The sequence below is a fragment of the Corylus avellana genome, chromosome ca2 (genome assembly GCF_901000735.1).
Source record: "Corylus avellana chromosome ca2, CavTom2PMs-1.0".
Lineage (NCBI taxonomy): Eukaryota > Viridiplantae > Streptophyta > Magnoliopsida > Fagales > Betulaceae > Corylus > Corylus avellana.
In genome coordinates, this window is record NC_081542.1 from 15410339 (window position 1) to 15434826 (window position 24488).

The following is a 24488-nucleotide window of genomic DNA, read 5'->3' on the forward strand; positions in this document are numbered from 1 at the left end:
GCACAAGAGAGGGGAGAGAGAAATTCGAACTAGTGACCTCCGCTTCATTTAAACGCGATTCCAGCCGATTGAGCTACCTCTTGGAGACAGTATTTACCACTTTTTTATCACATGCCAAAAGTGATATATTTTTATGTGATAAATTTTTTATTATTAGTATTTAATTTAAAAATAATAATAATTTCTTTTTTTTAAAAAAAAAAATCAATTCAAAAAATAGTTGAGATTTAAATAATGAATTGTAGATTGTACAGTAACTTAAGAATTATAAATGAGCTTAACTAATTCATTAGAGCGTCAATTTCTAAATAGAGAAACCAATTTTTAGGATTTTACACCGTCCTCTATGGGCAAAGAACAAGAGATTTCTGCCATTTGGAATCGCCCTCAGCGGTGGGCGGTCCAGAGCAAGAAAATTTCTCTCCTACGACCCACTCATAGGCAAGCGATTACTTTTGACTAATTGCCCATACGCATTTGTTACCACTACAAAAATAAAATTAGCCGACAATATCATTTCAAAATGCAAGATTGGCCTAAACAAAACACAAACAAATATAAAATCAACACCCATAAACGAAATCATACAATTTTTCACAAAACTCAAACAAAAGGATAATGATAAGGGTGAAAACTTCTAACCGCTAATCATATATATCTATATATATATATGAAATGATATTGTTTTTGTGTTTAAAATTTTAAATATACAAAAAAATGTATAAAAATCTAAAAACAATGTCGTAGGTAGTCTTAACATAGAAACGAAAGCAGAGACAGTTCGTAACTGCCTTTTCATCACTAGATAATGAAATGAAAAAACCACAACAAAAATACACAGTTTTACTACATCATTTAAAATTTTTAAATAATGTTATACTATGTATAGTTGTATACCACTAAACGCAATAAAACAAAAATACAAATTATAAATATATTCTTCCAATTTCACTTAAAATAAAAAATATATTCTAATCACGTTTTTAAATCCCTTTCAATGTATCCATGTCAAAATCTTGCAATCCAAACTTTCTTGGAAGAACAGCTTGATAATCTGACCCCAAGTTGCCTGGCTTCAACCCTTGTGATAGACATAAAGCCACATGTTGACCCAACGAAGAGAATTTCAGAAAGTTTAGTAACATCAACATCTCAAGTATAGAAAATGAAATAATTAAAAAAAAAGGTGTAGAAATGATGCTTTATACGTACATAATTAATGTCCAATGGCTTTTGGGGATAAGGATGAACCAAGTTGGAAGGTCTACGACACGGCACATGGTTTACAAGTCAAAGAAGAAAATTCTGATCACCAACTTGGAATATATCTCTTTTTAATTTTAACATTTTATAATTTATCAATTTGCTTTGACGTTGCAACTTGAAATAGATTTTGATTAAAGAGAAATAAATAATCGTTGACCCAACATTTTATAATTAGTTTCTATATTTTCTTTAATAAAAGCTTATAACATTAATCCCAATATAACATTCTTCTTCATTCTCTTCAAAAAAAAAAAAAAAAAAAAAAAAAATCTTCTTCATCCATTATTAGTGGGTAATTCTAAATACATTTTACATGAATTCATTTGATTTGATTTTTAAGAGATGCAAATAACGGTGGACTGGAATTTTCAAACAATATAATAATGTGGTTAATTCATCAAGCATCTCTAGTCCCTTTGCATTCTACCATTCTACTATATACAATCAACGCAAAATAAATGATTACTTGATGATGAGGATTAAGAATGATTCAAACTTCAGCTACAACTTGTACTTGAAAATCGCTTGTAAGAAGTTATATATATAATCGCTTGTAAGAAGTTATATATATATATATATATATATAGAATAGTGATTTTTGGCACACTTGCGTGCTTAAACAGTAAGCACGCTGATGTTAAAATATTATTATTTTTTTTTTAATTTTTTTTGTTGTTTAAATATTATTTTAATAATATTTTAATACTGGCTTGCTTGAACAGTAGCTGGTGTGTTAAAAATCACTACTTTTATATATATATATATATATATATATATAATAATTTGGTGTCATGTAACCCAGGTAACTATACCCCCTCCCCTATAAATAGGAGTTGAGTATAACAAGTAGATTAGATTTAGAAGTTTTTCATCAACCTTCTTGCTTTCTATTCCCTCTATGAATTTCCTATTCATTTAGCTAGGCATTAGAGTAGTTGAATGTACAAGCACTCATACACTTAATTGTAATTACGTACACAAATAGTAGAATTTTCAATGATGAGTTTAATTTGGTCATGACATATGAACCATCGTATAGGAGTTAATAGCAGCCGGAATAAGTAGGCAATTGACCCAGGGAGTCTATGCTCAGGCTCTGTTTGTCAAAGGAGCGGACCCGACCAAAAAAAATATCGCACATTAATAAGTAGGCAATTGACCGAGGGAGTCTACGTTTGGGCTCTGTTTGTCAAAGGATTAGACCAGACCAAAAAAGAGATCTCACATTATTCTTCTCAAAATCAATCTCAACATTTTTATTTCTTACATCACGTTAATCACTTTTTATTACTATTCAAATAAAAAAATTACTATAAAACAAATTTTTTTAATTTTTTATACAAATTATTATTTATTTATTTATTTATTTTTTTTTTCGCTTCAATCAAAATTGCTACAGTTTTAATCGCCTTTATTTTTCAAATCATTTGCCAAACAAACCCGTGATTTCAAGTTGTGCTTGAATGAATAATGGTAGCAATAACTTTTCTTTTTTTCCCAGTCGGCAGCCACCTTTTATGACCCAAAGCTCCCTCACTGTAACCACTAACCATGACGGGACGGTTCCGGCTGTAAATGAAGAGAAAGGAGAGGGTGCGGCAGACACAACCACTGTGGGATTATACGGAGAGGAGTAAAGAAGAACATGATGGGGAGACAGTGGAGAGAACTGTTTTTTTTCTTTCTTTTCTAATGAGTTATAATTAACGTATTTTACAATCAAGTGATCGGATAAATAGTGAAAACTTTATTGAGATATTACCAAAAATTTAATTAATTATCGAATATTAATAATAATAATTGTGCTTTCAGGCATTTAATTAAAAAGTTTTTGGTAGTTAATGAGAAGCCCCACCTTCCGTAGCTTTCAGGGCCTCAGGCTTTTGCTTTTTGGTGGTGTGAAATGTTGTGCTTATATTTATTCATCCCAAAAAAAGAAGAGAAATGTTTGTGCTTTTCCTAAAAAGCTACACGCTAGTTCTTACAATCCCTTCCCTTTCATATTGTTTTCTGTCCAAAAATCTCGAGCAGATGAGAGGAGCAAGCAAGTTGCAGAGTCTGAAACAACGACAGTTGGTGGAGCCCCTACATGGAACAACCGTGAACCACACAACAAACGGTTAGCATAATACAGTGCATGCAGCTGTAGCTAGCTGTGGCCAGTGAGCCAGAGCCTACATGCGGCGACGCAGTCTCACCAACCATTGAATCAACGCTCTGTGGACGTCACCCTTCAGATATTTTGATATGCACCGCAGGCGCCGGTGCCGACTGATTTGATTCACGGGCTGCACTTTACGCGATTCCACTAGGAAATTGGCGAGTCTCGATTGTGATGCATGGCTTGTTTGTATACCCACAGCCTGGAGAGCCCTGTCAGATGGTCTTAAGTCTTTACAACATTTTCAATATACTAGATTTTTCTCTTTCCCCAAGAGAAACATAAGTATTTCTATAATAATATAATATAATGTGACAAAGGTTGTGATTAATCATATAATTAAGCCTAAATTTATAATTTTTAAGTTTTTGGGCCAAGTATGTTATATTATTGTCTTACTAAAAGATTTTTGAAGTGTCGACTTTTTTAACAAGCAGCATCATGGTGTGCAATATCATGATCTTGAAAATGACCCAAAAAATTAATAAAAGTGTTCGTTTGAGAGAGAGAGTAGCAATTTGATGATGAATTTACATGTAATTGAGAGATTGAGTTTGATATTAGAGAAATATTACAAAGCGTGAGTGGTTAATATAACATAATTTACTATAACCTTTATATATATATATATAATAAAATGGTACTATGTAATATAATATTCAAAAGGGAAGGAGAATCTCGATATCTTCAACGTAAAGCATAATAACCCAAATTGAACAGAATTTGCTTTCCTTGTTTTGTTATATTACGAAAGTATTTTGTCTCCCTAATGATAAGACCTAAAAGATATCAATTGAATAAGATATTGAAAAAGATTGGCATGGAATTATGGACACCTCCAACTTGAAGCAAATAATAGAGAACCCAACAGGCAAACGTGAGGAACTCGTGAAAAGGTGTTCATTGAACATAACACAAACCCCTTTGAGCCGAAAGCGAAGCACTACAGCCTGTGCATACCAATTCAACTATTATTAAATAATTTCAAACGCTATAGAAAATTGAGAATTAATAGTTGCCACACATTTATATTTATAAGAATCCGAACCTCTTGTAATTAAAAATTCCTGTTATTATCTTTGCCCTTTTTCTTTTTGTTAGAAATCTTTGAGAGGGAGCTTCTTTATTCGAGCGAGAAGCCCTCCTCGTCAAGACAGGACTCTCTGTTCGAACAAAATAACAATCTCTTACTCTTATATATATTAAGGATGATAATTAAAATGTCTCATTAGAATATAAAGAAGGATTTATAAGAAATTTAGGACCATTGACTTAGTGGGACTCCACTAGACCTTTTAAGACGAGTCGACGCAAGCGGAAGTAGTCGGCCTTCCAGAACAAAGAAAACCTGAGCCGCCTTCCACACCACGTGGACGGCCGTTATGTGACATTGTTACGTTCATCAACGGGCACGATTTCCTAACCTTTTCAACAAGCACGCACTCACGCCGACGTTTCCTCGCCCCAGCTTCTTCACGTGCTCGATGTTGACTGAGGAAACCAAAGACAACCCAGAACCTTCGCCGCACTCAATCTCGGTCCTTCCTCGACCGTCCGATCTTCTTGGACCCCAATCATTAACGTTCAAGTTGGACCGTTTCTAAGAGTTTAATAAATAAACGCAAGCTTCTCTCTCCGTTAACGACCAGGTGGCGAAAATCGAGATGCCCAAGGAAGCTTAGACGCGTTCCGTTAGGCACTAGTGGACGGCATTTGGCTCTTTCTCTCTCATTTCCTAATTATTTTGATTAATTAAACTTGAATCAAAATTACAAATAACATAATTAATAATTGAGTTTCTAATAATGAACGTTTTGGAGTGGTGGGCCCCAATCCGTGGCTCTGCCCTACTACGCCTCTCGTTCCCCCTATATAAACCCCTCGCCTCCTTTGCTTCTAATCACATTTGATTTTGCAAAGCTCCTGAGTAGAGTAATACGAAGAGGTTTCTCTTTTTAGCTGCTGTGGAAGGTTTTCATCTTCCTCGATAGAAAATTTGTTTCCGCGGCAGCGTAGATTTTGATCTCTTTAGATTTGATCATACACGATGGCTCGCTCTCTCTCCAACGCGAAGGTTCTCTCTGCTCTCGTCGCCGATGGATTCTCTACTGCTATCAACAGGTACTGCAAAAATACTCCCTCTCTGTCTCTCCGTTCCTTCTTGAGGTTCTATTTCACTCGTTGTTTGGTTGCCGAGAAATGACCGGAAATAAACGTTTTTTTTTTTTTTTCTTTCAAACCTGCAGAAATTCCAATTTTTGAACTGAATACACAATTTTACGTTTCCGATTTTCGATTTTTTTTTTTTTTGGCATTCAAACAGATCTAATATTTAAGTTCTTTCCTTTTGTTCTTCTCCAGTCATTAAGCTTTACTATATTTTTCGCTTATTCTTCTATATATGTTTTTTTCAAATTATAATTATTATTGTTGAATTCAATAGTTAATATTTTTTTATATCAGTATTTATTATTTTTACCATGTAAATATTTATTAATTTATTTTATAAAACATTAACGATGATGAGGAAATCAGGGTATTTTGATTATTTTTATAACCAAGAAAAAAAGGAATATAAGCATGTCCCTAATTTCCGGATAGTGCGTAATCATTAATCGTATTAACTTTCGGCGCGCGTCACAGAGTGGTTTAGATCCACTAATTAAATTTTTTTTTTTTGTCACATATTTTAATACGGTTTTCTTTCTTTTTGTTTGGTATGTTATGTACAGACGTGGATACGCGGCGGGGTCACAAGGAATGGTTGCGAGCGTGGCAAGAGGAGGTTCAGGTTCGAGGATGGGGAAGAAGCCCGGGGAAGAGGGAGTGGGCTCCACCGAGAAGGTCGCATGGGTCCCTGATCCTGTGACCGGCTACTACAAACCCGAGAACCGCGTTGACGAGATCGACGTGGCGGAGCTTCGTGCAGTGCTCTTGAACAACAAGCACTAAAAAGGAGGAGTTTTCATTGGAGGCCGCTTCAAAAAAAGAACAACAAAAAAGAAATTAAGGGTGGGAGGCTGACGTGTAAGCCTCAAATGGGCCTAGAATTCTCTGGACTTGGCCGGATGATTGTTGTACCTCACTAGAATATGGGCTAGCTTAGCTATTAATGATGTAACATTTCGTTCATTCGTTCCTTGAGGAGTGAGTTAATGATATGATTAATTCAATAAACGACTCCGTTTGTTATTTCACTACCGTTTATAACTTTACGTGTCAGTTTACCTGGTATGTTAACATAAGCATTTGTTTATAAATTATTTATAACAAAAATGTAATAAATAATAATAAAAAAAAAAAACCAATTTTTAAAGAATTATTCCTAAGATACTTGAGCCAAAACCACATAGGAAGATACCTCGAATTATGCGGTTAGCGTGGCCGATGTTTTTGGTTGGATACATACCACACACAACGTTTAAGGCACAACTATTCTTTCGTTGGCAGAGTTGTGGAATTGATTAAAAATTAAAGGCTATTTATGAGATTAAGTTGGCAGAGTTGTGTGATGCATCAATTCCAGCTTGGCTTCCATTTGAGATTTTTTTTTTTTAATAATAATTAATTTAAGAGTTAATGGCACTTCAACACATATATGTAGGCCATGCTTAGAGCAAAATATAACAAGGCTTTTTTGTTTTTATTTTTGTTTTTTTTAGGAGAAGAACAAGAGCCACCGCTCTACAAAGCTAGAGCTAAACGCTCTAAATTAATAATATTCAAAATACAAGAAGGACACTCTTTGATTGCATTCACCATTTCTAGAGAGTCTCCTTCTAAAATTACGTCAAACATGCCTAGATCTCGACACCAGCTCTACTGCCTATAGTGCTGCCATAGCTTCCCCTGTAGATATAAACAAGTGGATTGATCATGTTAATATAAACAAGGCTTTTAGATCCACATATTTGTACGCAAATCTTATAAACCAGTTAAGAAAATCTAAACGTTCGGATCAACACAAAGAATTAACAAATAGCTAACTATAAGCCGGTGGGAGGCGTATCCTATAAATCATGCATTAAATTCTTAGAATCTATTAAACTTTCCTTCAAGAAGTAACCCAAAAATCTAACATCTGTCTCCAAAAAACTTGTGTGTGTATACACTTGATTGAGCTCCTCACGTTCCCACTACAAGAAAATCTAAAGTTTATCCTCATCCCTACCTGCCATGAAATTAGGTGACTTCTTTTGACAGTTGGCGAGTGGCTTGATTAAGATCCTACGGCTGGCTGCCAACTTCATATTATAAAATACTCCATAATGATGGAGATGGGTCCTACTAACTGACCCATTTGCAACACGTGGATTGATCATGTTAATATAAATAAATAATCACCCTTGTTAGGTCTTGGTCTTGGTCTTGGTCTTATCCCTAATTGAATGGGGAATGCTTGTTGGTTCTACGACGTAATTGAGTTCAATTTTAATTAGAATTAGATTCATTAAAAATTAAAATAAATAATTTTTGTTTCTTTTTTTTTTAATGAGACAGATGCTGAAACCAAACCCTGGGCTGAGAATGCTTGTCAGGCAAAAAAAAAGTATTTTGTTTATTAAGACTTTTGCTTTCTGTGTTTTTTTTTTTTTTTTTTAATGTTTTTTTCTTCTTAAAATAAAAATATTAACAAATGATTAGTCTAATCCTGCACATAATTAATTAATTAATTTGATCCCATATTCCAATCCAGCAATGCAATCTATTTTCTAATGAGGCAAAGCAATAATTGTGACGTTTTGTGGGAAGCTAGATGCGTTGATTTGCCCACACCTTAACAATTAACAAGACAAATTGTCTCACCAACTACAATAACTACTTTTCTTCAATGAAGAACCCAGGCGTCAATTTTAATTTGGACAGATTAGGACTAGGAGGAAGTTTCTAATACAGTTCCATGCATTTGAAACGAGCTTACTTATGAAAAAACAATTGTTGGGATGCTTTAGTTTCTAATATTAGACGGGAAGAGTCTTCTTCTTGCAACGAGATCTCCCAATTTCAGAAGAAAAAAATACCTACAAACAGGAACAAACATACCCCCAATTTCTAATTTTTTAAAGTCTTGCAATATAAAATCAATTGTTGGGATGCTTTGGTCACCATCATATACCAACTTGTCAAAGGATATGACTAGTCTAGTCACTAGGCCTAGGAAACTCCTAAGCAAGCCCAAAGGGCAGGGGACTTTAGCCTGACTTTGCGGATTTGCATGACAAGGCCGAGAAAAGAGCTAATATCATCCCAAGCCATTGAACCAAACTTTATTGGTCACCTGAAAAGAAAACCCACTTTGAAAGGTTTGCTGCGTATTTATTTTGGACTATATACTTTTTAAAGTATCTGCAGTAGAAGCAAAGTGTAGAACCATTGAAAGTTTTTGGTTATTATAGTAAGGAGGAGAGTGCTGTGTATGATGCGTTCTGATCCTGATATCTTTGTCTCATGATTGAGGTCTATATCAATGGACAGAGCATGTTCTTATTTAAAAATAAATTGCAAAAATTAATCAGAATTTTGAATGTTTAGCAAGATGCTATCTTTTTTTTTTTTTTTTGGATTTTCAAATGGGGAACTGGAAACCGAGATTAAGGTTCAGAGGCTTGAAAATGTAACGAGTAGAGAATAACTGGACCCCAAATGCAGTAACTACTGTTGCAACAATGGCAGAGTGAAAAAGAAAAAACAAGCAAAAACTGCTTCAACAATGGCATGCATGTTTCAGCTAACGACCTTTGTTTTTGCTGGATCCACTGTTGACTTACAGAGAAAGTTGCTTCATAGGTCAAGCTTCTCTACAGCATGCCATAGCAGCGTGAGTTGTCTCTTCCCCTTGCATGCCGACTGGCCACTGCAGTTGCCTCTAGTTTGTCAGTTATCAACTAGCTCTAAACATCTGCAGCTCAAATGCTAAACTCGCACTTGGTTTGTCCCGTGTTTTGATTTAAGTGTCTCATATAACTTAAGTACAATCTTAATTATGTGTATATAAGTTCTGGAATACCCTTCCTTTGCAAGCAAATTTTTAAGAGTGAGTTCTATGCTTATAGCATCTTGCATCAACAAGCTACATCTAATTCTTTCTTGATGAGTAGAAAACTAGACATGTCATGCATTCCAATAACACAGCATTGGTAATATGAAAATTTCACAGATTTTTGAAAGGCTTTCTGAGTTTGAAATGAAGGCGCCTCCACTCAACACTAACAGCAAAGAAGGCAGATTATAATTCAAGGTGTATAACCAGAAGGAGTATGCTCATTTCATCTCTACAGCATGACTCAAAAATTCAGTCCATTTCATCTTATAGCATGCTAGAAGTCGAGTCTACATAAAACATGCATATTTCAGTCACTACACCATTCTTATAGTGTTGTACTTGTCATTTACTTGGTTTTCTTGTCTCAAAATTATATAATCATTTTCAAGCATTTGTGCTGCTTCCTTAATCTGAGCTTAAGACAGTTACTCTTAACATCTAGCATTAACATGATGCAGAGCTCCTCTGAATTTACAAACTGCAGTAACATTCACCATCAATTCTTTATGGTCTATATCAAAACCTAAAGATTTCTTATGTCTTAGATGAACAAAGGTTACTCTTAGCAAGCAAGATGCACAGGTAATATAGCAAATGGATTAGCTTCATTGAGAGGCAACCATGTACTAGGAAGCACGGATACTTCAAACTAACAACCATCTCCTGAACACAGGGCATACTTCTTTATTTATTTATTTTCATTTTTTCTCTCCCGCCCTCACACACTTTCTTTCTATGAAACTAATAGCTTCTTAATTATTTTCGTATGAAAGGAGAAAAAATCAATGAAGTTAATCCTCATCAAGATAAAAGAAAGAATAATGCTATTTAGTAGACTGTTATACAATTACTAGACAATTGAAATGACATAACAGTGAAAATTAGTCGTTGAATCAACAAGGACTTGTCAAAAGAAATTCAAGGCTGATTTTTATTGCCACATTATCTCAATCGTATAACAGTCTACTAAGTAGCATTTCTTTGAAAGAAAATAAGAAGGAAAGAATCTCTCTTTCCTGAAATGATTCCTCCAGTACTACAGGCAGTACTTCTCTAAAGTAATGTCAGTATTTTGATGTTGATTTCATATCATGCATTACTTCAATAATAATAATAACAAGCCATCAACACCATCACATCCATTTAAGCCTCATCCAACAACTCTGAAGGACTTGAAATTTTTATGGTAAGAGTTGAAACCTAAAAACTATAGAAGATGTGGAGATTCGTTTGCTGCAATGCAAGTGGAACATCATCAAATATAACAGTCAAACAACCCTAGATTAATTTTATGAAATTACACTATTTGTAGGACGCCTTTTCGCTACACTGAACTCCAAGCCGCACTTCAGCTAAAAACTGTCTAAATAATCTCAAACTGATCATTAAATGAACTGTACATAAATCCTCCCCATGAAATTTAGAAAGAAATCTAATATTTCTGGTCAAGGTTGCTTCCCTGATTGGACAGTTTCCTTCAAAACACTTTGGAAACAGCCAATCAAGACCCATAATCAGCCTATTATTCAACCAGCATGTATTACACCATGATAAATTCTAAAGCCTCCATATCTGCTAATTGCTAAGGAAGCCAATCAGATCGTGGATATAGCTAAGTTATAGGCATTGGAAAGCTCTGAAGGAACTTCACCTTTTGAGGCAGTTTGACAAGAAGTTCTGACCTGTGTTTCAAATGTAGCTACTTTGAATATAAAATCAAATTCAATAAAGCTATTCAGCTCAAACTTTTTTGGACAAATTCCTTTTCGCCTATTCCTATTTCCTCCACAAGGAACAAATATCTCGCTAGAGTCTATGCGAAGGTTCCCATTTAACATGAAAACAGCCTCCTCAACATGTTTCCGTTCTCTCCTCCAACCTTCATTGTTTCGAAAAACATGATCATAATCATATTCCCTGAATACAAAACTAACTGAAGTACCTATTAATTGTCGTTTGCAGGTTTCTCTCTACATTCTACAAATCAAATTTCATGAGAAGACATATAAACAAGCACAAAATTAAAAGTAAAAGCTCAAACTTGGCCAACTAAAATACACCTCCAAATTCATTATTTGCAATAATAAGGGAAATCCATTTCAATTAATCTCATTTGAACCAAAACCCACCATCCAAATCCCACAAAGAACATCCTTTTGCGGTTCCAAACATCTCCTTAAGAAGAAGAAACAAAAGGGTTCAATTTAAATTTCCTTACTTGCCCATTATTGCAATCCAACCCGCACCCACACTGCGGGCACTCGAAGAAATTATCAAGAGGAAACGACGCCGAGGCAATCCCCACAGAGAGCTCAATCTCGTCCCCGCTCCTCACCACCTCCACGATGTTCAGCCACAGGAACAAGACCTTGACGCTGACACCAGTCAGGCTGGTGAGCCTATTCTTGGAAATATAGCCGCTGATGGTGGACTTGTAACTCAACTGGTACGAGCCCTCGAGAGAGAAACTGCACGAACCGTTGAGAAAGGCGCGGAATTTGCCTGTGGTTCGATCCAGGTCGTAGCCCACGGCACCCTTGGGGAGGAGACCCATGGGGAAGTTGAATTCCTCGAGAGCTTCGTACGCCGACGTTACTTCGTCGGTGATGGTTGCCCGGGAGGACATGGCGAGCGGTGATAGGAGGAGGAGGAGGAAGACGGTGAGAACTGTCGTGAGAGACATGTCGTTTTGTTTGTGCGAATTTTTTCTCTGGTTGTGTGTGGGAAAATTTGTTGTTTCCTGGAGAATAATAGCAATGTTGGGTTTGTTTGGAAGCCAACAAAAGATGGAGTGGAAAAATAGGCTACGTTGACTGAAATTGAATACGATGTCGTATTTGGGAAGTTAGTGCCTGTGGCTGTGAATTATAACAAACGTGCTGCGCGCTGCTTTCTAGGCCGAGCACGTGGCCACTATTTTGGACTTTACCCAAAAAAGAAAGATAATGGCAGCTAAACAATAAGCACAAATACATTTCAAAAAAACAATAAGCACAAATTGTCTCGAAGAGGTAGTTTAATCAACTGGAATTAACGGAGGTCACTAATTCGAATTTCTCTTTTTCTTTTTATACAGACATGTCAAAAAAAGCACAAATTCAATTAGAAAAGTTAAGAAAGACCTAAAAGAAAAATGGAAATGGCATAATAAATGGTTGGACAAAGTTTTCTTCCGCACCGGGCTGGAAGAATTTGTTTTAACTTAATCTAGAAAAATGACATGTATCCCTTAAATATGTAAAATGTACATGTTTTTTTAATAGTATGGACAAAATTAAAATAAATTTTATTAAAAACTCATGTGCATCTCACATGTTATTAAAAAATAGACACATATCGCTTTTATAGATTAAGTTAAAGAAAACTTTTCTGGCCTAATAAATTTTTTTACACATGTGAAGAAATTTGGGTGCGACAAAGGTGGTTTGGAGAGGGAGGTGAGCCAAACGAGAAACATCCTTAACAACAATTATTATAGTTACACACTAATTTGAGAGCCACAGCAAAGAAATGAGCACTGTTGGTGGTTGGATTGGAGCTGTCATGGAGAAGCAAGCACCATCTTCGTGTTTGATTATTGGGTATCCAGAAATGAAGTCTTGGTGGACACTTTAACAGGAACTACAACTAGATTTGGAGTTCTTTATATAGGCATAAAAGAAGGTATCAATTATGGAATTCTTGTCTGTAAGAACAGACAAAGCCGATGATTTGACGCGTGAACCAAAAAAAAGCGGCAAAGGCAGTGGCGAGTGCAACACACACGTGTCGGAGCTGGTGTGCACGTACATACGGTGGCGGAGGGTGTTGATGGAAGCGGCGGAGGCTAAAAGTGATGACGGGGTGACGTGTAAGTGGTGTAGAGGAGCGGAGCTCAATAAATTTAACTCTTGAGTTGCAGTCTTGCAGACCAAAGAGAAAAAAGAAATTTAAAAAAAAAAACCTGAAAGGAAAAGATAAGGAGAGCTCCTCGGGTGTCGGATTGCCCTTTGAGGACAAATTCAAAGCTACAAATACTAGGATAGGATATTGAAGTATTCCTAAAAAAAAAAAAAAAAAAAAATTAAAATAAGGTTAATTTTATTTTAAATCTTTGAATTATCACGTGATTTAATAAGCTCTCTCTAAACTTCAAAACCTCTCAATTTAAACTCTTGAACTTTTAATTGCAGTCAATTTAAACTCATTGGTTAGATTTTAAATGTTAAAATTGAGATAATAACGTTTATACCCCTGATTTTTTTATAAAATTCTAAATTTACTCTTAATTCCACATTAAAATTAAAAATAAAAACGAAAATCAACTATATTTTGGTCTTTTTAGATATTTCTGTTAGAAGTTAACGACTAAATTTGACGGAGGAGTTTAAATTGACTGTAATTGAAAGTTCAGATGTTTAAATTGAAAGGTTTTGATGTTTAAGAGACTTGTCAAATCGCGTGATAATTTAAGAGTTTAAAGTAAAATTACTCCTAAAAAATAAAATAAAATTCCTCTCCATGATTAATTAGCCGGCAGGTATTAGTCACATGAGATAGTAATGGGCCCTGAGTAATTACAACTAGCTGCTCAATCATATGTGCCTCCTGTTATAATTAAACTAGGACCATTGGCTCTTAATTTGCCCAACCAATCTTTGGCATTAATAATTATGGTGAGTAAGTGTTTAGGGCTAATTGGTTGTGCACACAATCTAATGACCACCTCTTATGAATAAAGTGAAAACATTTTCATTAAGATTCTTTTAACCCACGTGGTCATTTTTCACCCTTTTCCCAAAAAAAAAAATTCTCTCTCAAAATACATTAACAATCGGATCAGGATCTCTTATATGAAAAATAAATGGCCTAGATCTAAAACTTTAAAAACTATAATTTCCCTAGGAATTTCAGTAACCCTTATTATTATTCTGAGTTTCAACTCAAAAGAGGAAAAATAATAATAATAATAATAATAAATAAATAAATAAAGAGTAAACATACCGTTTGAAGTTAACCAGGAAGTCAAAATGCTTTACAAACAATAATTCAACCAACACAAACTCATACGAACAAGATGCACAAATTCAAAACATATCAAGAAAACAAAAAAAAAAACCCATTTCAGAGATCAAAATGTACATCAAGACAAAGTACATAAGCATACAGATTGCTAACCTGGTTAATTATTGGTAATTAATAATTATCATGTTATTTAATTATCTTAAAGCTCAAGCTGACACAAGATTAGTGGGCTTAATCTTCCTTCCTTTCACAAGATTAACACAATCAAACCCACATCCACAGGTCGGGCTCTCTTCGAAATTAATGACAGCAAAATCTGCAGAAGCGATCCCCACAGAGAATGCAAGCTCATCATCTTCACGAGTGACTGTGACAATGCTGAGCCAGAAGAGGAGTACCTTAACTTTGATGCCACTCAAGCTTGAGATCTTGTCTTTTGCTATCACTCCCGTTATCGTCGACTTGTACTTGAGCTCGTAAGAATCAATGGTGAAAGTACATGTACCGTTGAGATACACTGAGAATTTACCTGTTGAGCTGTCAAGTTCGTAGCCCAATACGCCTTTGGGAAGAATGCCGACTGGGAAGTCGTATTCTTCAAGAGCTTCGTATGCCGTCAGCGCCGCAGATGGGGTTGACATAGAGATCAGAAAGAAGAAGATTATTAGGCATGGAATTGCCATAGGAGAGATGGGTTTTCGTTGGAAGATGGAACCCATTTTTCTTCTGTTTAAACTTCTCTCTGTGTTTGTGTGTGTGTGTGTGTGTGTTAGATGGGAGTTTGACCGTTTGGTTGTGTTGAGGCTGGTGGTAGGAAGTTGTAGGGATATTATATATATATATATATATATTGATAAACGGAAGGATATTCCTTTTATATACCGCTGAGTCCCTCTCTTCTCTCTTGGGAAGATGCTATCAACCTCCGGCCGGCGACCCTTTTTCACTTCCTTGTATTGAGCTTTCATGGTTTTAATTACTAGGAGGACTTTTTTATAAATTGATTTATTCATTTATCAGTCCATGATAAAAATAATTAAATAATTAATTATTATTAACTATACATGCATTCATCAATCATTTTATCAACTATAAATTGTCGTTATTAAAAATTGAAGTGACCGTTTATAATTGGTGTAATAACTAATAGGGGTGCAAAGGCGGGCGGTTAAAAACCGTCCGCTAACTGCTAACCGTTATAACCGCTTAACCGCATTAACCGCTAACCGCTTAACCGTTATAACCGCCTAGCGGTTGGCGGTTAGCGGTTATTGGGTTTACTAACCGTAACCGCTAACCGTCTTTTTATATAATATATTTTTATAATTATAATTATAAAAATATTTATACATATAACATAATCACTTGATCATTAAATCACAATTTTTTTAAAAAATAATTAAATCACAATTTGAGTATTAATATATTATCACTATAATTTATATGATTATATCATATAATCACTTGATCATTAAATCACAATTTTTTTTTAAAAATAATTAAATCACAATTTGAGTATTAATATATTATCACTATAATTTATATGATTATATCACATGATCAATTGATCATTAAATCATTTGATTATATAATAATAAATTATACATATATAATATAACATAACTCATAAGTATACCAATTCATACTAATACAACAATTAAATATCTAGAGACTTATTTCCAATGTATGTTATATATGTTATAAGTCTATATAAGTTTACATATGCATATGAATAATATAAATATATAATATCAATACTTAATCATATGATTCAATGAAAATTCAAATACTTTATTCAAGACTTCAAGTGAATCATATTATTAATGTACAATGATGATATGATTCGTATAATATCAAATTAAGTAATTGACATTGGATTAAACAATGACCAATGTGTTACTTATAAACACAATTTAAGTATTAATGTATTATCATTATAATTTTAGTAATTTATATATTATCACTATAATTGATATGATTATATCACATGATGACTTGATCATTAAATCATATGATTATATAATAATAAATAATACATATATAATATGACATAACTCATAAGTCATAAGTCTACAAGTTAATCATATGATTCATGTACAATGATAATCACAATTGATTCAATTGAATTAAACAATATATTACTTATAACTACAAATCTACAATTTAATTAAAGCATTATTAGATATTTTAGGAATTTAGGATTTAGGAGTTTGAACATTACCATTTACCATTAGATATTAAGTTCAATTCAAAGAAAAAAGATTATAAGTGAATATGATAAGAATTTAAATAATTAATCATATGAATCATATCATATAATTTAATGAGACTATATGATTATATAATATCAAATTAAGTAATTGACATTAGATTCAATAATGTGTTACTTATAATCACAATTGAAGTATTGATGTATTTTTTGAACATTTTTTAGAAAAATAAATTTAACCATTTAAAAAAAAAAAAATTAACCATTTTTTGAACAATTTTGAATTTTTTGAACCATTTGTAACAATTTTTTTAAAATTGTTACAAATTAACCATTGATGAAGTTTTAATGTTTTATTTGAACTTATTTTATATGCTTTGTGTTGAACTTTTTTTATATATTTTTTTATATGTTGTGACAGTTGTCTGAATTCTGAACTTTTTTTTGTATGTTGTGTTGAATTTTTTTTTTTTTTTTAAAAAAAAAAGTTAACCTGTTATGATTTAATATTTAAGGAAATTTTTTTAAAGTACAAGTAAATGTAAATTTTGGGTTAAATATTTTTGATTTTTCAATATGGGCTCTTTTTATAGCAATTGGGCCCAAGAAGATATTAAAAATACAAGAAAAAAATGAGGGTAAAAAAAAGCCCAAAAAAATAAGCTCAAAAAGCCATAAAGAAAGCCTAAAAAGCCCAAAAAAAAAGCCCAATTTAAAAAAAGCGGTTAGCGGACGGTTATCTATTTCGCTAACCGCTAACCGCCGGTTGCGGTTAGTGAAATCTACTAACCGCTAAGGCGGTTACGGTTAGCGGTTATTGCCACTAACCGCTAACCGTAACCGCCTTTGCACCCCTAATAATTAAACAAGAAATTTGATAAATTAATGTAATTAATTAGTGATTAACTTATTAATCATACATTTTTAGTTATTTCTTCTCTAATTATGGACTGTTTCTTCTTCTCACATCAGTTATATAAAAATTATAATAAAAATTGTATCACTCCAAATAAACGAAAAAGACCATAAATTATAAACTAATTAAGCATTTAGAGTACGTAGGACATTGACCTTTCTGCCCTTTCTGGCAAAGCTCTTGATGTGAACCCTCTCTCACTCTCCTTAATATTCGAATTTTCTCACCTAAAAAGAAGACACAAAATCACTGGATTTATTACAGTTCATTCCACACCCACAGTGCGGACACTCCACAAAATTCTCCACCGGAAAGCCAGCGGAAGCAACTCCGACGGAGAACTGGAGCTCGTCGCCGTTGCGAACCACTTCCACAATCTCGAGCCACAAGAAGAACACCTTCACAGTCACACCCTTCAAATTCTTGAGCTTGTCTTCGGATATCACGCCCTTTATGTTGGGCTCATACTTGAGCTGATAAGAATTTTCAAGGGAAAAGCTACAGCTTCCATTGAAGTAGGAAGAGAACTCCCCTGTTTTTTTGTTTATTTCGTACCCTGTTACACCTCTGGGGAGAAGGCCGACCGGAAAGTTGTTGTCTTGAAGAACTTCGTAAGCCGAGGGCTTATCATCGCAAACCGCAAATGGGCTTGAACAGCAGATGATCAAAACGAAGAGAATTGCAGAGATCAGAAACGACATGATCAAAGACATGGGTTTTGGTTTCTAAATGGTGTTTGGTTATGCAGAAAATGGAGTACTGAGCAATTCGAGATCATATAGATGGAATTATAAACGAGTGCTCAAAGTGTTCTCGAATCTCAAAGTTTTTGTTTGAGGGCTCATAAAAATTTAAAATAAAAAATAAAAATTGGTTTTTTTTTATTTTTTATTTTTAACATGTTCACACAAGGGAAGGGGAGGAGGGGGGATTTAAACTAGTGACCTCCGCTTCATTAAGCGTGGTTCATAGCCGATTGAGCTACCCTTAATGACTAAAAATTAGGGTTTGTTTTCAGTAAATGGTTTGAGAAAAGAGCTGGATTTTAATTTATTCAAATCTAAATTAAATAATTAAATATATTTATTTTTATAATTTTAAATTTGTAAGATAAATGATAATTTAACATGTTATTAAAAAAGATGTTTGAAGTTCGAACTTTATTTCCACGTTTACTGCGTTTAAAGGGCTTAAAAATGCGTTTATCACTCAAAAAATCAATTTTTAAAAAAAATATTCGTTTAGTAAAAAAATTAAAACCGCTTTTAAAGATTTAAAATGCTTTTTGACAAAAAAAAAAAAACTTAAAAATCAAACTTTTATTTCTCAAATGCAATTTGAATAAATGTTGGCTTATTATTACCATGCAACCCCTCAATGTTCAGTCACATGTGTTGTGCGAGACGTGGCAGAATTGCAAGGACGTGGCAACCTTGCAAGAAATGAGGAGGAAATAGGTGACAGATGGCAAGTAGTTGAATCAGGGGATAAAGGCAGCTGGCAGAAGACATTCTGGGAAGAGTGACGTGTAATAAAGGAAGTTGGTTGTTGTAACCGAATTTGTTTGTATTTTTCTTTTTGAGTTGTTAGAATTGATGTTAGTTGAGGAGTAAAAAATGAAGTTTAGATGGAAGGGTAAGTACGTTTTGAGTGGAATGTTAGTTCATGTTGAATTGGAGGTTAAATCATCCTCGAAATGCTTATTTGAATAAAGGATAAGCATTTTCTCTCTCTGTTTATAAGATACCTGCTGCATGTTCATTCAACTTCATTGATTTAACCATAATAGATACAGCTCACCATTTTTATGCCATCCCTACTGTTTCTTGTTCTATTATGAGTGCTATTTTTTTTTTCTTTGGTGGGTATGACTTTTGATTCATAGGTTAAAGTGCACATTTTAACAAAATCATAGAAAGTGTATGTTTAGGCGTATGAAAGAAATTATTATTATTATTATTTTTTAGCTAAAAGAGTAGGCTGAGAGACCAATTGTGATTATTGTATTTGGGCATGACCATAGTAGTACTTACCACCTACCCGTTGGGAGCCGTATAGTAAGAGTCTTGACAGTGAAAATCGCATGCGCTCTCAAGTTCGATTAAGTTATAGCCTGATCCAGCCCCACCAAGAGCATCCATCAATAAGAATTAAGATGACTAATACTAATTAGGCACATGTGAGAATTCTCCAATGCTGAGATTCGAACCCATACCCTAGTATATGCCTAATCACTTTAAGGATTTTCTTAGGCCATTAAACTACTAAAATTATAGTTGAGAGTATGAAAGCAATAATAGTTGAGAGGATAAAAAAATTAATGTCTTTAAGCAACAAGCAAAATAGTGCATTTCAAAACACACTATTTTAAAAATAGTTTAGAGAACATTTTTTTTTTTCATCATAAATTTTATTAAACACTTAATTGTAATTTTAAAACTTATATTTTCATTAATTATGTCTTAAAATAGTTTTTTTTTTTTTTTTTTTTAAACAACTAGTTTTCACACCACTGAAGACTTGAACTAAATAATTGTCATATTAGAGCATCTTTAGTAATAATAGTTCGATTAGCTACTGAAAAAGTACAACTATCTACTTTAGCTACTACTTTTTCTCTATTATCTTTAACTGATTATCTATTTCTTTCGCTACTTGCATTTAAATATTATTTATTTCTTTTTTTATTATTATATCATTACCAACACTTAATTAAAATTATTAAATTGACATTATATCCTTGCATTTAAGTGTTATATTCTTTTTTTTTAGTATATGTTGACATTGAAGTCATTAAATTATTCTTGCCAAATATTATATTGAGAAATATTGAATCAATTTCAAATATTCAATTGCCATTGAAATCTCAAATCATGAAGTTAATTTCATGCATTTAAAAAATAAAAAAATAAAAAAGCAAACAAACGAACGTGCGATCAATGGAGGATCATGTAAACAAACAACCTCATTAAACTAATAAATACAAAGCCATAAGTCTAATCAACGGTAAGCATCATAAAAACAAAACAACATAAAACAACGATGAATGCATAAAAATAATAATAATAATAATAAAAGGAAACTAAAGAGAAATATCAAAAAAAAAAAAACATAGATAGAAAGATGATAGGAGAGATTGAATACTTGAAGATCATTTGTTTGTTTAAAGGGGACAGCAGAGAGAAAGAGGAATATAATAAACAAAGAAACCCATTATTTTTTCTCAATTTTTTATTTTCTAATATGTGAACAGTAAATAAGATAATTAGCCTATTTACTGTTCATACAAGATGAAAAATTTACAAATTAACTATTCTGTTGAAGATAAAAATAACTCAAACTAATCAAATTTAATTATTTTAAGTCATTTGAGTACTGTTTTGGAGATAATGGCCATACGGCTATTGCTATTTAGTTTTTATGATGGCTCTATCAATGATCCGTTGGAATAGCTCCTACAACAACGTGTTGAAAATGTAGGGCGGCAAAATGATAAAAAGCGGCTCATAAAAGTCCTAAAGCTTATGGAAGACTGCAGAGGCAACATCAGTCCGCACGCATGCATAATTGTGTTATAAAGCAGATGGTGACGCCTTCAAATTCTCAATACACTTTTCTAGCCAAAAAAAAAAAAAAAGAAAAAAAAAAAGACAAATTTTGTCGTGACAAACAGTAACTCAATTTTTACCACGTCAATAATTCTTGACATAGCAAAAGTGGCACATCAATAAATTTTTTTTGACGTGTTGAATGTGACATGTCAATATTTATTGACGTGTTACATACAATACATCAGGATTTCCTGACGTGCCAATATTTGACACGTTAAAAAATTTAAATTCAATTTAATTTTTAAAAGTTTTATTTAAATAACTTAATATTTAAATATTTATTGACGTGGTAAATTTTGACACGTCAATATATATATAATTTTTGTTTTTTATTAGGAAATAATTTTAAATGAAAATAAGACTCAAAATCTTTCCGGATCTTTATTAAATACCTCTGTTGCTGCTCTTGGCCTTCCGATCCGGATTTCTTTGATTTATTATTTTCCATGCAGTAATATAGAAATTAAAAAAAAAAAAAATCTGTTTTTTGCTCTATTTCTTTCCCTTTTTTTGAACGAGAAATTTCTGACGTGGTAAAATGCTGGCACGTCACTAAAAAAATCGGAACATTCAACTTTTTCCCTCTTCTTTCCCTCTTTTATGATTTATTCTTTCCCGATCTTCTTTTCTTTTAATTCTAGATCTTCTTTCCCTCTCTCAATCTCCATCTTCTCTTTGCCTGCGCGGCCGACTCCCTCTTCTCTCTCAATCTCTCTACACGGCAGAAGAAGAAGAAAAAGAAAGGAGAAGAGAAGAAGAAGAAAAAAAGAAAAAGAAAAGAAGAGAATATAAGAAGAGTTTTTGGGTTTTTGAAGATTTGGTGGGTTTGACGTTTGAGTTTTTAATTTTTCATGTTGATTTTTTGATTTGGGTTTTTGATTTTTTGAAGATTTTTTGGATTTGGGTTTTTGAAAATGGAGGAAAGAAGAGAGAGATAGTGAGAAAATGGAGAAAAGAAGAGAGGGAGAGCTAGCGGGAGAATTAACGAAAATGGAGAAAAGAAGCTAGAGAGGGAGAGAGCTGGGAGAAATGACGTTGGTGAAAAGAACTAAAAAATATATATTATTTTAATTAAAAAATAATTTAAATTAATAATTTTTTAATTGAAAAAAAAATTTCCAGAGAAAATTTTAAAATTTTTCTGACATGTGAGAAAATTTTTCTGACATGTCAAAATATTTCTGATGTGTTACTATTGATACATCAGAAATTTTTTATTTCTGACATCCAAAATTTTAACATCTGACACATAAAAAATGCCACATTAGTAACATTTATTGACGTGTCAGACCACTTAACACATCAAAAAATGCATGTCAGGAAAAAATTATTTTTTTGTGTGTTAGCAAAATCCAACACCCTTTTTTGAGAAAAAAAAAGAGAAGATATTGTTTTACCATATGAGATATGCAGACAGATTATGAATAGGCAGAATTTTCTTCTAAATTTTGGGGGAGAAAATTGAATGTATTGTTTACATATTTTTTAGAGTAATGCTTTCCCATAAAGCCAATATAGCCAATATAGTGCGGTTTCTACAACATTTGATAAATGAAAATTAGTTATTTAACCGGGAGATCACAGAAACATAGGCTTTATAGGGATATAGAGGTAATAAATAGAATTACTCTAACAACCAAAAAAATGTTTTTAAGTGTTTTGGAGAGTATAATTTTTTCTTGGTTTTAAAAAAATGTTTTAATGTCAATATGAGGTTCATATTTGAGAAAATGTTTTCAACAAAGTACAACTGCTTATGAGAAACACAATTAGATGTAGATCAATATTTGTTAAAAACAAAAGAAAAAAAAGTCAAGGGCCACCCCAAACACAATGGGGTGGGTTGTCAAAATAATAAGTTAGAACATCTCTGGCAAGGTTTGTAAATTAGCTTTTTAGCTAAATTTAGCTATTATGTTCTATCTTCTTCCTCTAGCAGACATTGTAAAATGAAAATTTTTTCTACAATTACCACAGTAAACTTTCATATTTGAAAGTTTACTGTAGTATCTGTAAGTAATATAATATGATTTCCCATTTTCTTATTTTATTCTTCTGTCTCTCTCCCTCTTTTTCTTTATTTGTCTGGTTCATCTTCCCCGAAACACATTCTCACCCAACATTTTTTTTCCACTTCCTCTCTTTCTCTACCACTTTCTCTTCTTCTCTCTTATCATGGATTCCTCATCACGGATTCTTCTCTCTTCTCTCCCACTCATCTTCCTCCACCACACATGAGATCACTGGTTCACTCTCCTTCAATTAAATCCAAAAAATCACACCCCAAATCCTTACCCATCAAACCAAATCGACTCCCATCAAAAAATCACAACCAAAATTCACACCCATCAAACCAAATCGTCCCCAGTGAGAGATGTTTGTGGAGCATAAATGGATTTGTGGATAATCTTTGCAATCCTAGTTCTATGGTGGTGACCGAGAGTGAGAGACGGTAAAGGGGATTTGGACTGGAAAATGAATCGGGGGAGAGGTTGTTGTGCGTGGTGAGGGAGAGAGAGAAGTGGGAAAAAATAGATTAAACAACAATATTTAAATAAAATAGATAGTAAAATAAATAGTCCGCTAGAGTTCATTATAAAAATGTAGTAGCTAAATTAGAAAAAGTTGATTTTGAGCAGCTAAAATAGCCATAGCTGCTGGAGATGCTTTTTAATTCTTGACTCCACAAAAGTTAAGCACCTGCTGTCAAATTATAAAAAGTGGGTGTTGTGAAGTGTTTGCTAATGTATTTATTTATTTTAAAAATACTTTAACAATAATAACCAACATCATTTTCTTTGCCATGGCATCCTACATCAAAAATGGGTCACCGTTTTTAATTTAAGTCTAAACACAATCTTTTCACGATTTTCATCAAATACAAGAATGCACCATCTAAAGTGTAAAAATTTCAGATCATTGTCCAAATTACACTCATCAAACCTCTAGATTCTTCAGCATGTTAGTATGAAACACCAAGTTTCTTGTATTTCCTAATCTGATTTTCTTTCTTTCTTTCTTTCTTTTTAATCTTTTTATTCAGGAATTCCCTAGCAGATTCAAACAGGATGTAAATATGTAAATATTGAATTTAAAAGCAACTATCAGTTGGATCTTGTACTATTTTAGATAAATCATATGCTGCCGTTCCTCCATCTGTGCCTGCAATCTTGATGTTCTTTTTAACCAAGCACTTCGAAGTCTTTTCTCATGTTGATCCAAAGGCTAATCATTTGCAAAATGTCATCCTTTGATTTGATCATTCCAAATAATGCAGC

At 33.1% G+C, this 24488-nt stretch overlaps 4 protein-coding genes across 4 annotated transcripts; 1 reads left to right on the forward strand and 3 right to left on the reverse strand.

Moving 5' to 3' along the window:
- The first annotated feature begins 5329 nt into the window (after nucleotides 1-5329).
- Nucleotides 5330-6624, forward strand: LOC132171230 (indole-3-acetic acid-induced protein ARG2). Its single transcript, XM_059582496.1, has 2 exons — nucleotides 5330-5548; nucleotides 6160-6624. The coding sequence occupies exons 1-2, from the start codon at nucleotides 5475-5477 to the stop codon at nucleotides 6377-6379; spliced, it is 294 nt and encodes a 97-aa protein (XP_059438479.1). The 5' UTR covers nucleotides 5330-5474; the 3' UTR covers nucleotides 6380-6624.
- A 4893-nt stretch (nucleotides 6625-11517) lies between these two features.
- LOC132171947 (uncharacterized) lies at nucleotides 11518-12219 on the reverse strand. The gene has a single exon (XM_059583362.1). The coding sequence runs from the start codon at nucleotides 12151-12153 to the stop codon at nucleotides 11647-11649; it is 507 nt and encodes a 168-aa protein (XP_059439345.1). The 5' UTR covers nucleotides 12154-12219; the 3' UTR covers nucleotides 11518-11646.
- A 2256-nt stretch (nucleotides 12220-14475) lies between these two features.
- LOC132172026 (uncharacterized protein At5g01610-like) lies at nucleotides 14476-15278 on the reverse strand. Its single transcript, XM_059583448.1, has one exon. The coding sequence runs from the start codon at nucleotides 15191-15193 to the stop codon at nucleotides 14681-14683; it is 513 nt and encodes a 170-aa protein (XP_059439431.1). The 5' UTR covers nucleotides 15194-15278; the 3' UTR covers nucleotides 14476-14680.
- A 2436-nt stretch (nucleotides 15279-17714) lies between these two features.
- On the reverse strand, nucleotides 17715-18368 carry LOC132173049 (uncharacterized). The gene has a single exon (XM_059584606.1). It carries the CDS (start codon nucleotides 18310-18312, stop codon nucleotides 17827-17829), a length of 486 nt encoding a protein of 161 aa, XP_059440589.1. The 5' UTR covers nucleotides 18313-18368; the 3' UTR covers nucleotides 17715-17826.
- Between the last annotated feature and the right edge of the window lie 6120 nt (nucleotides 18369-24488).

Coding starts and splice junctions, on each gene's coding strand:
- LOC132171230 (XM_059582496.1), top strand. CDS start 5,475: ATGGCTCGCTCTCTCTCCAACGCGAAGGTTCTCTCTGCTCTCGTCGCC. Junction 5,549..6,159: donor TTCTCTACTGCTATCAACAG/GTACTGCAAAAA, acceptor TGTTATGTACAG/ACGTGGATACGCGGCGGGGT.
- LOC132171947 (XM_059583362.1), bottom strand. CDS start 12,153: ATGTCTCTCACGACAGTTCTCACCGTCTTCCTCCTCCTCCTCCTATCA.
- LOC132172026 (XM_059583448.1), bottom strand. CDS start 15,193: ATGGGTTCCATCTTCCAACGAAAACCCATCTCTCCTATGGCAATTCCA.
- LOC132173049 (XM_059584606.1), bottom strand. CDS start 18,312: ATGTCTTTGATCATGTCGTTTCTGATCTCTGCAATTCTCTTCGTTTTG.